Source organism: Prorops nasuta, unplaced genomic scaffold, assembly GCF_024137725.1.
Source record: "Prorops nasuta isolate Cenicafe-Biocafe unplaced genomic scaffold, Cenicafe_Pnas_1.2 PNAS00003, whole genome shotgun sequence".
Lineage (NCBI taxonomy): Eukaryota > Metazoa > Arthropoda > Insecta > Hymenoptera > Bethylidae > Prorops > Prorops nasuta.
Window position 1 is genome coordinate 6,292,449 of NW_027116800.1, and position 14,505 is coordinate 6,306,953.

The 14,505-nt window shown below is 40.0% G+C and overlaps 1 protein-coding gene across 10 annotated transcripts in view; it reads left to right on the top strand.

Moving 5' to 3' along the window:
• ASPP (Ankyrin-repeat, SH3-domain, and Proline-rich-region containing Protein) overlaps positions 1–14,505 on the top strand; it is a 70,197-nt gene that overhangs the window by 53,710 nt on the left and 1,982 nt on the right. For all 10 annotated transcript variants that reach the window (XM_066747445.1, XM_066747443.1, XM_066747446.1 and 7 more), the window contains 4 exons: positions 10,715–10,959; positions 11,064–11,562; positions 11,668–13,096; positions 13,772–14,476. In XM_066747445.1, the coding sequence (XP_066603542.1) occupies positions 10,715–10,959; positions 11,064–11,562; positions 11,668–13,096; positions 13,772–14,476 (2,878 nt within the window). The remainder of the gene's footprint in view (positions 1–10,714; positions 10,960–11,063; positions 11,563–11,667; positions 13,097–13,771; positions 14,477–14,505) is intronic.

A 14,505-nucleotide genomic window follows, 5' to 3' on the forward strand; every position in this document is an offset into this window, starting at 1 on the left:
GGAATTTAATAGACACCTTAAAACTGGAGCTGCAATAATTAAAAGTACGAATTCCTAACTTGCCTTCTACGACCTTCAATTTACTTGCTTGGTTAATATTCATTGGAGCAGGTATTCGAGGGGAATTAGGAGAGGGATGAGAGAGAAAGAGGGTGCTTTATATCACTCGATAAAAAGCTTTAATTTCCTCTGACAAATGTAGAAGATTTAATGAGACGAGTGGAAGATGCGACTATATGTATACGTACAAGTTGAGGCATTTAATAAGTGTCACGGAGAATAAAAGCATAGAGATAAAAAAATGTTTACCTCGCGGCGTTAATTCTGACAGTTATATCAATTTTTTCTTCACAACGTATTTACACCTTTAGTCTATATTTGCATTCTACAGAGTATCAACGAAAAGTTGACTTGCATAAGGAAACAAAGCTTTACGTTCTATCTTTACAAGTGCTTCGCAATATAAAAGAACGACAATAAATTACCGAATTGAAAAATAAAGAAAGAGACAATTTTCTTCGCCCCTTTACCAATGGAACGCAGAAAGCAGAAAACTCATTAGCTCCACGTGGAATAATTGAAGCCAACCAGTTCGGTGCTGGATCACGCGGAAGCCCTCATTGACGAGTTGGACTCGTTCTGGAAAAAACGTAGCAAGGCCAAAGCAGCTCGGCTCGGAGCAAAGAGGATAAAATAGCCTTGTAAAATCCTCGCTCCTCAACAAAGCTAACTAGAAAGAGAGAGAGAGAGAGAGAGAGAGAGAAGTAACTTGGTCCATTCCTAATTTCCTCCAAGTCATTCTCTTTATTGAATTTCTTTTAAATTCAACGCAAAATCTGCTGCATTCGATCAAAACAATCTAGACGAACAATTCCAAGTGTCTTTTTAACATCTTTACCAGGGGGCAAAGTTTTTCGTGCTTCTCCAACCAGGAAAGCTGCCAATGGAAATACGTGGGGACCTCCCCCCCCCCCCTTTCCCTCTCTCAATAGCAGCAGTTTTCGAGTGCCATAGCTAACCCTCTCGATTTACATCTATATGAGCTGACTAAAGTAGAGTGGAGAGAAGCAGGAGTTTAAGAAGAGGGGAGGGGAGTTGGCGAAATACAAACGTACCACCAGAATTATCCTTACTGGAGCAGAATTTTTCGTGAACAAGTTTGCCTTATCAAAGAGCCTCGAAATCTTCTCTACTCTTCCGTACCCCTTTGGATCCTTCCCTCGCTTCCTTTTACAGATCGTCTTGATAATAATTTTTAGCTAGACCGCACGATTCTTTTTATCCCCGTATCCATTTTCAACTCTGACTCTCGCGTTTCAAAGTCTGCGAGCGGGGCTTTTTCCAGGAAGTCAGCCACCTTTCACGCTGTCCGCACCCTCGGACTAGATTTCATTTGGCGAGTATCACTGGCAGCGCGCTCGCCGAAATGGCCGGTACGCCGGTGCAGGCGAAGGATGCGCGGGAAGCATGGCAGGAGGGTAGAAGAGGAAAAGGTTTATTGTCCTACAAGCGGTAACTCCATGTATGCAAAAATAATAGTGCAATAAAATAGCTCTCATAAAACGATCAGTCGATTGAAATACCATAGAAATAAAGTAAAAAATGAGGATGCGTGCACCATAAGGCAGTGTTGGAAAGGGAGAAGGGAAAATATTCCGTCCGGAGAGTCGAGTTTTCCGTCTTGGAATAGGAAAATATCGTGAATCGTCGAACAGCGGAGAAAAGTTTTGCCATCTCTGTCGCGCTTAAGAAGTGTGGCAGAGAAATTTATCTTCATTGAAAATTGATCCCGAAAGACAGCGGTGTTTTCCCTTTTCACATCCGCCGCCGCTATTCGGATGTGCGGAACTTGTTCAAGTTCTTCCGAACAATTTAAAATGATTGTTGGCTAGGCGTATGCGTATCTTTTCTTCGCGAGGAGGAAGGAATAGAGTGGTTTGCCCTTTCCGCTCACGTTTCCTTCTCTCTCTCTCTCTTCTTTTCAATGTTCATATACTATAGTATACTGTACACGTACGTTAGACGTACTGCTGCACGTGTGTACCATCCTGCTTTTCCCAGACCCTCCTCCAGTGTCCTCCACTCGTACATTGGCAAACAGAAACGACATTCGAGAGATATTTGTCTGGCAATATCGCGTCCTGTCCAGCTTGGGACTTTGGACGTTTGCAGCCACCGGTGGAAAACTGGATCGTACAGTTCTACTTTCCAAAGTCATTCATCGAACGAGCTTTCGATGACAAAATTGCACGAGTACTTTAAGATTTAAATGAAAGCTGCTCTTTTTAAAAGAGAGCAAAATGCACAAGAGCAAGGATTTATCTTCAAGTGCAATTTAAACATTTCGAGCGCTTGCAATCATTAGAAGAAAATAATTTACGGTAGGAGCTTTCGATGATGAAATTGCGGAATTATTAAAAAGATTCTCATTGAAAGCTTTAATTTTAAAAGAGAGCAAAATGCACGAGTCTATAAGCATTTTTCTGCGAGTGCAATTTGAAATATTCAAAAGCTTGCGGTTATTTAAATGAGATTTCGATGATGATAATTGTAGAAATATTAAAGATTTGGATGAAAACTTTTTAAACGACAGTAAAACGCAGAAAGGTGCAGATTTATTTGGTAGTGGAGCTTTAAACTTGTAGGCGTTTTTAGCCACCGGGGGGAAAATAATTCATTGAACGAGCTTTCGATGATAAGGATTACTAAAATTTTAAAAGTTGAGATAAGAGCTTATAGAAGAGCACAACTGCAAAACTCCGTTGATTTGTCTTGCAGTATCGCGTCCTGTGCAGCCCGAGGGAGCTCCAATCGTTGGGAGTCGCTAAGAGAAAACTTGACCCTACACAGTTTTAGTCTAGAAAATCATTTATCGAACGAGCTTACGATGACGAGGGTTATACCTATACGCAGAACATTGAAACGGGCTTTGTAAAATAATACAAAATGTAAAAGTCTGTAGATCAGTCTAATTATAACTATAATATATGTTTCTGCCTACCAATAAAGAATTTCATCGTATAATTTGGCTTTGGAAAATCATTCATTGAATATATAATCTTTCAATTATAAAAATAAATTACTGATGCACTAAATACTGAGATGAGGCCTTTTTCAAAGAGCACAAAGCGACAAGCTTGCGGAACCGTTTAGTAATATTCACATCCTGTTTATATAGGACTTCCGAAGGTTGTCAATCGCAAGAGGAAATTAATTTCTCGAACGAGCTTTCGATGACGAGGACTGCGAACTTACAAAAAAGAAAGATAAGAGCTTTTTAATAAAGCACACAATGAAAAAGTCCTGCACAGATTCATCTAGTGATCTTCGCACTTTGTTTGGGACTTCGAAAGCTTTACAGTCGCCATAGAAATACAATTCACCGAACGAGCTTTCGACGATGAGGGCTGCAGGGACGTACACAAAATAAAGATAAGAGCTTTTAAAAAACCTACAAAATGCCAAAATCCGGAGATCCCTCTAGCAATCTTCGTACGTTGTTTCGTCGGTCGTCCAAAGCTTTAGAGTCGCCATAGAAAAATAATTCATTGCGCGAGCTTTCGATGATGAGGACTGCAGGCAAAAGAACCAAAGATTGAGAGGAGACCTTTTTAAAAGAGCAGAAAATGCAAAAGTCCGCAATTCTTCGCGGAGGCTTCTTCGGGGAAGGTTGTGGAACAGAGCAAAAGTTTCATTTGCCGGGGCTTTGGATTTCCAGAGAGAAAGGGGCTTTAAGAAACACGTCTCATCCCTGCTTCGACAGTCCCCCCCCCCCCCTCCCCTCCCCCTTCCTCCTCCCCTATTCTATTCTATGCCTCGTCTCTTTATCCCGTTTCGCAGCCACTTTCAAGCCTCCATTTCCCGCGGAAACGAGATTTCCCGATCGCGAGACCCTGCCAACGCCAAGTTACGTAAAAATCGAGAAAAAAAGCTGAGAATACCTTGGCCTTCGATGGTCCGTGCAAATTCTGCCCCCCGCACAGATTCTCTGCTGCGCTAGAAACATCAACACCGACAACAACAACAATAACTTAGACAAAGAACAATGTATAGTTGACTCCACGAAGCTTTGCGAAAAAGAGTAAATAAAATGTTGGTGCCTTTATGCATTATTTCCATTGCGCGTGTGTCAGTATACGCATAGATAAATGAGGCACGTTGCTGTGGTGCGAGTCAGAAGAGTCATTATAATAGCGAGCAGATTTCTATAGAGAACTCTAGTGTTACCTTTCAATGGAGACGCGTTGGCTTTTCAGAACGAGTCATTTGAGTTATCGGTTCTTGCTAGCTTGCATCCCCATCCAACCCCACCGACCGAGTACCGACCTTATCCCTTCCCATAGAGTGCATGCCCACGGTACAACGTGCCACGCATCCACGATAAACTGGAAAACCCAACGGTTCCACACACACCGCCATTCAACATTCGCCATTAGAAAAGCTCGGAGAATGAAATTTCATGCCCCATCTTGCACCCTTGCACCTCGCTTTATCCTATCCTCCTCTCTATCTCTCTAATCCTACTATTTAATTAAAATGAATTGCACAATTTTTTCTATTCTATCGGATAATGAAAAAACACCGCGTATCATTTAAACAGGAAATAGAGAAAACAAATTTTAATTATTAATAACATATATTTATTGAAATATCAGTAACATTCGTTCTCCGCTAATATAATCATAAATATCTAGGGTACTTCTCGTTACTGGGAGCTTAATAAATGTTGGTAATAACTCGAGTCTAATAATACGACCTGATTTCTCTTTTATCTGTATTAAAACCAACGCTATGTCTAAAGGCTCTTTTTTTTTTTTTTTTATTTTAATGAAGATGATTAATACAGAATTTTAGTATTTTTTTGGATTTAATTGTAAATAATATCATATGATTATATGTGTACATATTTGTGTAACTACAGTTGAAGTGGGTCTGAATAAGAATGGATTTTCCACAGATTTAGCTCATAATCGACCTTAGTTTTTAGCTGAGAATTTAAATTTAGACTTGAAATACTAAAAATTTCATAGAGTTACAGAATGCTTCCATTCTATGGTGGAACTGGTCTATGAAAAAAGTAGGTCTAAAAACTTTATTGTATTTTTAAAAATTAAAACAAAAGATTGATTTTTATAATTTTTTTATATACGACAGTATTGGAAGATATTGTATAAATGTTTGTCAATCCCAACGAAAAGTTTGTCTAAATACGAATATAATCGATCTCACTTTTTAACTGGAGATTTAAATTTAGATTTTCAATACTAAGAATTTCATCCATTTACAGAATGCTTCCATTCTACGGTGGAAATGTTTCACGAAAAAACTAGATTAAACACTCGATACTATTTTTAAAATTGATTTGTAGTAATTTTTGTTTAGCCACACACCGAGCCACACACAGACCAAAAGTGCGTGGATATATATAAAAGGAACAATTTTTTCTACAAATTATCTCATAATCTAACCCAATTTTTGGCTGAGAATTATTATTTATATTTAAATTTTCAATAGTATTAGAGAATTTCATAGCTGAGTTACAGAATACTTTTCCATTCTTTGGTCGAATTATTCTCACGAAAATAGCACGTGGCACAATTTTATTTTCTCGTTCCGAATGTTATTCGTCAGTGCGATCTGGTGAAAATTTAGTCGGTGGCATGGTAAGACGAATAAAGGTTCTCTTAAAGGGGAGAAAAATTTCATGTATATTTCAAGTTGTATTTTTGCGCACCATTCGTCGACCATTACCGAAAAATTTATCTGCTTTTTCTTGCGAGTCCTTCCTGAATTTCAAAGGAGCCGTCGGAAGGAGGCGGAGGTGGAGGTGGAGGTTGCCAGCCGTGTTTAACTCACCGATCGTATTGAAAGTTTTAAAGCTTTCTCTCGTATTTGTGTGCCACTGCGTTTGCGTGCGCTCGCGCGCGCGCGCGCGCGCGACTCGACTCGACATAAATTTCAACTTCCAGAATGGGAATAGGAAATTTTGAAAATGCCATTTTACCACTAGAAACCTTCCACCATTATTGCGTTCGTTCTTAACCGTGCAGAAATCCCTTCGTTTCATTTCTATCTTTTCGTTCTGACGATAAAAATGTATATGGTTATACCTCCTAAATGGGGTGGGGGTAATAAAAAGAGCTTTATTAGTTGGAAAGACATAATGAAAAACTTTGCGGTGCACTGGAATAAAAGCTGTTGCTTGCAAAGCGATAGCGAGAATCGTCGAGTGTCACTAATGAATAGTCACAGAATAATAACGAACATGAAAATGCGTGAAGATTTTCGACGAGGTGACGATGAGCCATTGTTCCATCATTTTACAAAGCTGACCCAGATTTTCCTAACTGAAATAATAACTTCCGTCCAGGACTTTCTGAAATTAATGTTTTGCCATTATAACCAACCCCAAGTCCTACGTACAATGGATATTTTTTTCACTTCTATTCAAGCATCTTCTACCATTATCCTGTATCACTCTTAATGCACTACCTCTGACCACTGACTTTTTTCAAAACGAGTTTAACAAAGAGAGAATGTTTTCCCAAAAGCCAAAAGCGATGCTTTGCTGGAAAAACTGAAAAGCTCCTCTTTAGTGATCTTCGAGTAGTTCAGTCTTTACACTTGTTTTGCTGAATTTTTCAGTATTTTATGTAATATTGATTTTACAGATTTTTTGTGGTGCAATTTCATCGTAGTAGAAGATGAATAAAAGCTGGGGAGAAAGTTCAATGTAGTATGGATAGTTCTCTAAATATATATCAAGCATCCTGTATATACTATCGTCGTTCGTCACTATAAAAACTTTCGGTGTGACATGAGAAACAAATTTTTATATTCAGACAAATCGAGTTTAAAGAAATAACGTTGGGAAAAATTAACGATTTACAGTCAAAGATTTTGAATCGGTTCTTAAGAATTGATCAGAGTTTCTGGAATTTTACCGAAAATTGATTAGATATTGATAAGGTAACAGTGGAATTACGAGAGAAGAGAGCATGAACAAGGACTGGGGAGAGAAAGTTTACTATATATATATATATATATATATATATAGTATATTGAGAATGATACGGCACCGATCCGTTATGGGCTTGTCCGATGACCTGGAATCCCATTATCGAATTCTCTGTACGTATGTCTATCTAGCAGTTACTCTAGAATGAAGAGGCATGCAGTTACGGATCTCTGGCAATCCCTCAGATTTTCCATCCATGTTGCACTACCGTGGAAAAGCGTTGTTATCCTTGCGCAATGCTCCAATGGTGGGCCCTCTTCCGCTCTCTTATACGAGTCTTCCTGAAATCTCCCTTTCGCGAATCGAATATGAGAATGGCAGAAAAGGGATTTTCCCTTATTGGTTTCTCGATGGTGGGGAGCAGAGAAACTGGCGAAAGGTGTGTAGAGAGAAAAATAGGAGGAGGTTAGTAATGGGAAACGATAGGTTTCTTCGCCCTCCCAATGTTTCAACCTATACTAGTGGGATTTCAAGGTTTCTCCAGGGAACCTTCCCTTCGCTGACACCACGAAAACTGCCAACTTGGGATCTGTCATATAACTTTTCCGTGAACATTTTCATTCGCGATTAACAAACTCTACGTAAACCTATATAAAAATGCATATATATATATGGTTGGCTACTGTTTGGTAAAAACTGCAAAGTTTCATCCGAAATTAATCATTGACGAATGTTTGCGAGATTTATCGAGTTTTATGATTGGTTAATTTTGATGAAAAATTGAGAAATTATAGTTGATGGATGTTCCGATATAAAAAGTCAGGGACAAATAGGAATCTGCTTTTATCAATGGGGGGTTTCACATTGTAAAGCAACGAGTAAAATGGATAATATTTGCCATCCTGTGTGTGTAGGTCATAAAATTATTAAGAGAGAAGATTTTCGATAATTCAACAGTTCCTGGAGGATTCCCAAGAGGGATAATTGGCCTCGAGGAGGATCGGTAGCACATCGGTATCGTGAGATTATACAGAGTTTTTGCTACTATTCGTATTCCCTGGTAAGAGGTTTTTGCTAGTGACGGAGCTGGGAAAATGGAGCGAATGGGCAAAATATGGAAGTGAAGCTGCTGCGGTGGAGAGAGAAAAGAAAATGGATGGTGTGCACTGGCAAGAGAAAAGGAGCAAAAAAAGTAGCTGGATGGCAGGACGAGACTGTGAAAAACCGAGTTAAAAAAGCCTAGAGAAAGGCTCGAGGTGCAAGAAAGGAAATGAGCAAAGAAAAGATAACAAATAAGCCGATTTAAGACGGATAGAAATTGAATAATAAAATTTAACGAGTGGAAAAAGCTTTCTCTAATTTCGTCCTTAAATAATAAAATGCATAATCCTGCATTTTTCATCCTCGGTTGGATGAGACTGGAGGAAGACATAACGAAATTTTGTCGTAATTGTCCTTGGTAGTTTTCTTCTCGGCTTGTATAATTATATTTTACGATCTTGTCGACAACATAAATTTGCAAGAAAATTACTGCTTTAGCTTCGCTGGACCCTTTGCAACTTTTTTCCCAACATTGCTACGTTGCAAAACTCTGTACAACTCATTCTGTAAGAATGTGTACTCTCCTCCTCCTTCTATCTCCACGGCAATCCTTTTTCCTCCACAGACCGGAAACGACGCTTTAAGAGAGTACCACCCCCCCCCCCACTTCCTCCCTCCTACCCCTTATACACCGGTGTTAACCAAATGCAAATTACTGCTGTCCTCTCGTTCAAATTATACGTCATTAATTCATTTGTTGTCGAAATCTCTCATCGAACAAAAGCAAGGAGAATCGACGCGTGGATTTAAAATTTTACATTTTTTTTTTATTATTAAAAATATGTCGTACGTAAAAGAAGATTATCGCAGCATATGCAAATTAGCAGGATCGCCGAAAAGTATTTTTTCGTAGTTTTTTAAAGCACATGAACGAGATTTATCTGCGTCCACTTTGACAGTAGAACAAAAGCAGGGAGAAGTAACGAGTATAGATTAAAAACTAACATTTTCCAAGAGTATTTTCCAAAATTGCTAATTTTTTAATTAAAGTTAATATTTATAGAACAGAAGGTCATCGTAGTATTTGCAGTTAGTAGGATTTCTAAAGGATTTTCTGGTAATTGTTTAAAGCACATTAATGAGATTTATCAGGGCTGGACTACCTTGAAATTCAACAATAAAAGAGGAAAAATTACGAGTAGCTTTAAAAGTAACATTTTCTCAGAGCTTTCTTCAAGATTGCTATTTTTCATTCATATAAATATCTGTATAAAAAAGGTCAGCGGAAGGAAGTTGTTTAAAGGGCATTAACGATATTTATCGGAGCTGTCCACTTTAAGATTAAAACCAAAACCGGGAGAACGAACGGGTGGATTAAAAACTCGCTTAAACATTTTTAGCAGTATTTTTATACATTACCTACTTTTTAATTCATGCAAACATTTGTATAACCGGAGATAATTATATCAGAGCCATTAAGGGATCCTATTATTGTTGAGTTTTAGAGGACATTAAACGAGGTTGAACAGAGTCCTCTTTGATATTCGAAGCAAACAAGAAAATCAACGCTTGGATTAAAAACTTGAAAATTTGTCAAGAGTATATTTTTAAAAGTTACCCATTTTCTTGTTCATTAATGCAAACATTCGCATAACAAGACATTATCGCAGTGGATGCAAATTAACATCTAGGATCATTAAGGAATACTGTTGCAGTGTTCTATCTAGAGGACATTAACGAGATCAAACGTTATCCACTTTGAGATTCAAAGAGACAATAAGTTGATTGAAAAGTGTAACATTTTCCCAGACTCTTTCTCAAAATTGCTTATTTTTAATGCATGCAAATATGTATATGATGGAAGGTCAGCGCAGCAGATGCAATTAGCAGGATCATTAAGGGATTCTGCGGCAGTTGTTTAGAGGGATTAACGAGATTTATCAGGGTCCACTTTGAGATTCGAACCAAGTGTGTTAGTGCACTTGAGGGTGAAAGAGGGGTGAGGTTGAAAATGGCGCATAGGTCGGTGGATGGTTAAGTTAAGAGAGGGGGTGGTTGGGTGGAGAGTGGCAAATTGAGGGAAAGTTTTGATTATAGTGAGCTGCGACGATCCTCTTTAGGCTCTGTAACGCTTTCAGTTTGCTCACACATTTACACATAGAAACCCTCGTAAAGCACGTTACGTTACCGATCAAGGATTATAACGGATACTTCGTAAGGATTAAGCTCTCTTGTATTTATGGCATTCCCCCGTTTACGAATCTCCCACAATCGAGCGAATAATTCAGGCGCGTTTTCAAAATCATCCATGTTGCCTCGTCGATCTCCTCCGTTGGAAAAGCTACAAATTTTACGGGGCTCCAATGCTTCGGCCGGCTCCACATCGTGTACGCGAGAAAACGCTTTCCGTATGGACGACCTCCCACTTGTATACACACCCACACATGGATCCCTCCACGTGGGCGCATCCTCCTTTGTTCATTGTCTGCAGCTAATGCGATTCTTTAAGCAGCGTTCATTCTGCATAAACTCGCTATACTTTCTTCGCCAAACCGTCGAGGGGAATCAAAACTCCCCCCTCTCTCCTATAGAAATACTCTTTAATCTTCTTTCTGTAAAGGCCCATTGTCCAATCGCTAGATCTCTGCTTTGATTTTAATTATTTGCTTGAATTTTAATTGTTTATTGATTTGTTTATTTTTGTTCAATGTGCAGCTTCGGATCTGGATTGCATCAGGGCGTTGTTCAATGAAAAGGAGAAGGAACTGTCGTTGGCTGTAGCGAAGGTGGAGGAGTTGACGAGACAACTGGAGGAACTGCGGGGTCGTCAGAATGCGGGAGGAGTCGGCTCGGGTACGGGTGGTCCCGGTGCTGGTGGAGTCGGCGCCGGAGGACCCGGCAGCAATCATCTGCAAACCGCCGCCAGTGCAGAACTCGAGAAGCTCAAAAGAGAGCTGATGGTGAGACACAGTTATTGTTTCTTTTGATCCGAGTATTCGGTAATGTGTATATGTGACGATGCGCCAATCTAATTGATAATTAATGAGATTTTTTTGCTCGACAGTACCGGAACAAGATGAACGAACAGCAGAACCAGGTGGTGTCGCAGCAGAGATTAGCTTTGGCGCAGAGGCAGGCGGAAATGGCATCGATAGACGCGAGGATAGCTCAGCTTCAAGGTCGACTGCAGAGGAAAAGAGCCTTGAACCAACGGTTGAGCCAACAGCTGGCTTCGACCAATCGTTCCAACACCAATTCGAGCTTTGCAGAGTCGAAACTGGATTTCATCGGAAGTCAGAAACCGAGGCCCACTGGAAACATCGCTGCCATCGAGCCGTACTCTCATATACCCAACGACAACGACTTCAATCTCAAGAAGAATGACCCAAAGTATCAAACGTTGCCCTACAATACCAAATTTACGGTCAACTTTAAACTGGCCGAGGATGATTTCAATAAGAACAAGATACAACACAGCGCCAGCGCTTCGCAACTTGGCCAGAGAACCTTCCAACAATTTGGTCATCAGATCGCCCACAGTCAGTCACAGTCCCACATTCAAGGTACTGGAACAAATTGATACAACTTTCAAACTATCTTTCTTTATGTATATTCGTAGTACGGTCCAAATTCGTATTGTCCCTCGTTAACTGATATTTATCTTACAGGCCAGTCTCAGATCTTAGGAGCGAACCAGCAACAGCACAATCACAACCAGAGTCAGCAAAGCAACTGCAACAACAATAACAATAATAACAATATTATCAATAATAATAATAATACCTCAAACAACAACAACAACAATAACCATGCCAACAGCATGAATAACAATTTAATCTCATCCCAGCACACGAATTATAATCAGGAGAATATTCCTCAGAGAATTCAACACCATCAGCAGCAGCAGCAGCAACATACTAATTCGCAGCAGCAGAAACAGCAAAACTCCACGAGTTCGTCAACTTCCACTTTGGGGTCGAATACGAACAGTGGACAAAATCAGAATCAGAGGAATTTGCAAAGTTTGCAGGCTCATCAGACTCATCAGAAGCCAGTATCGAGCGTGGCTCCGAGTTTCCCAGTGAAATCTCCGATCTATCAGACTTCTTCCACGAAGATCCATCCTGTGATGCCACAGACGCTTAGTCTGATCGGTCGTGGTCACTCTGGCAGTCAGGTGTATCCTCAGAGCGGGGGCCAACAGCAGAGCAACCTAATGATATCCGGTCAGGAGGCCAATTACAGGCCCAACTATGCAGTCTCAACAATATATCAGAGTCAGAATCCAGCGACCATTTCTACCAGCAGCAACAGTCATACCAGCCCAAGTGCAGCGAGCGGATTCGTCCTTGGGCCACCTCCTGTTCAGAGATACAACCAAAACCAACAAATATTAAATTCTGCTATCAGCTCGGAGCTGCAGAATGAGAAATCTAAAAGCGAGACGAAACAGGAGAAATTAGAAGTGTTAGGGGCAGGCAAATACGAGCAAGGGAGATTCGATGGAAATCTGTACAAATACGAGCCTCAGGTCAAGTTCGATCACAAATTTGAGCCCACGAAAAACGAACAAAGCAACCAGATCAATAAGTACGAAATCAGGCACGACCAGATGAACAAATATGAGATCAAGCATGAGCAAATAAACAAACTTGAACATCCTGTGAAATTCGAGAACCAAAGCAATCAGTTCAAGCACGATCAAATTCAGAACTCGCAAAGCAATCAGTTCAAGCACGATATCGACAGGAAGTACGAACACTTCAAGCACGATAAATACGAGGGAAGTCAGCAAACCAAGGAACAGGCAAAATTTGATGTTAATCAGAAGTATGAGCAGAACACTGTTAAACATGATCACAATGTCAAGTTTGAACCCCCTACCAATCTTCCTGATAAACCTTTTGAGCTCGATCGGCTAAAGAATGAAGCTGATAGAAAAAATCAGATGGAGATGAGAGTCGAAGATAAAACCAAACCTGCCTTGCCCCCCAAGCCTATCAAGCCCAATCCACCTCCTAGGTTGACTCATCATGAGAAAATGGAAGCACAAAATGATAATGGAAGTGACAAATCTGGGATCAGTGCACTGCAAAGGTAAAGAATTTTGGCTCTCGTTATCTATTCAAATGATCCTATTAATTTCTCTCGCTCTCTTGATCATCTTCCAAGATTAATCTATTTTTTATCTGCAAATATTTTAACGACGTTTCCAATTCCCTGCAATTCTATTCAATCTTTGTTTTTGAATCTGAGACAATGGTCCCTTTGGAGGGGTTTAGAGTCTGTGACCCTTATTAGAAAAAAACCAAGAATCAAATGCAGAGTGTGACAAAACGATTACTGGGTTAATTATAAATGTTAATTAGTTCTCGATCGAATTGGCGAGTCAATCGAAAAGCTTCTCTCGAATGATAGGTACAGAAATAGATTGACTTGAACGGGGGGACAACCGAGCGTTCAGTGCCCGCGAAGTCTTCGATTAATAAAGGCTAGCTTCGCCTTCTTTTCTCATACTCCAATCAAGTTTCATGAATCAGATAGTAAAAAAAAATAATTATTTGTAAAAATTAATAATATTATTAAGAGGTATCGTGAATTCGCAACCTTAACGTTTCTTTTTTTAATAATGTTGAAAGAATGGGATGGAAAAGAGATGCTTCCAACAATCGAATTTTCATCTGTTTTGTCAGATAATGTTTTTAATATTTACCCTCCATGTCGCGCGCGTACATTTTATTCACCATCTAAGTCTCTCGTTTATTTGTGCAGGCAAGAAAAAGAAGAAGAGATCCCACCAATACCAACGTCGGAGCCACCGGAATCGCCGACGGAGAACCAATTTGGTAACCATCAAAGCCAGATCATCAAAGCTCGGCCATTGACCTTGAAGAAAGCACCAATATCGGAGCAACCGAAGCTTCGCTACGCAAAGTCCAATGTGCACGTATCGATAAACCGAAGGATTGAGATGCCACCCGCTTTCCTCTTTCCCGAGAACGAAATTCCGGCAGACCTCATGCAAACTGATCAACAACAACAGCAAATCATCGAAAGTGAAAGCAATAACAAAAAAGTGGAGGAAGATGAGAAGGAGGATGTGGACATTGTCGATGCGTTAAATGTTATAAATATCGAGGATAAGCCTAAGAAAAGCGATGAGCGAAAACTGGAGGAGCTCGAGAGTAAGGCATCGGAAGTTATCAGGAGGAAGAAAGGAAATCTCAAATCCAGTACAGGCAAAGCTAATCTGTCGAGGAGAGTCTCCTTTGATCCTCTGGCACTTTTATTGGACGCCAGTTTGGAAGGAGAGCTAGAATTGGTAAAAAAGACTGCCAAGGAAGTAGCCAATCCTAGCTCTGCCAATGACGAAGGCATCACTGCGCTTCATAACGCCATTTGTGCCGGCCATTTGGAAATTGTCAAGTTCCTCGTGGAATTTGGATGCGACGTCAATGCTCAGGATAGCGATGGATGGTAGTTGTTTAGTTTTCTTTATCCAATGC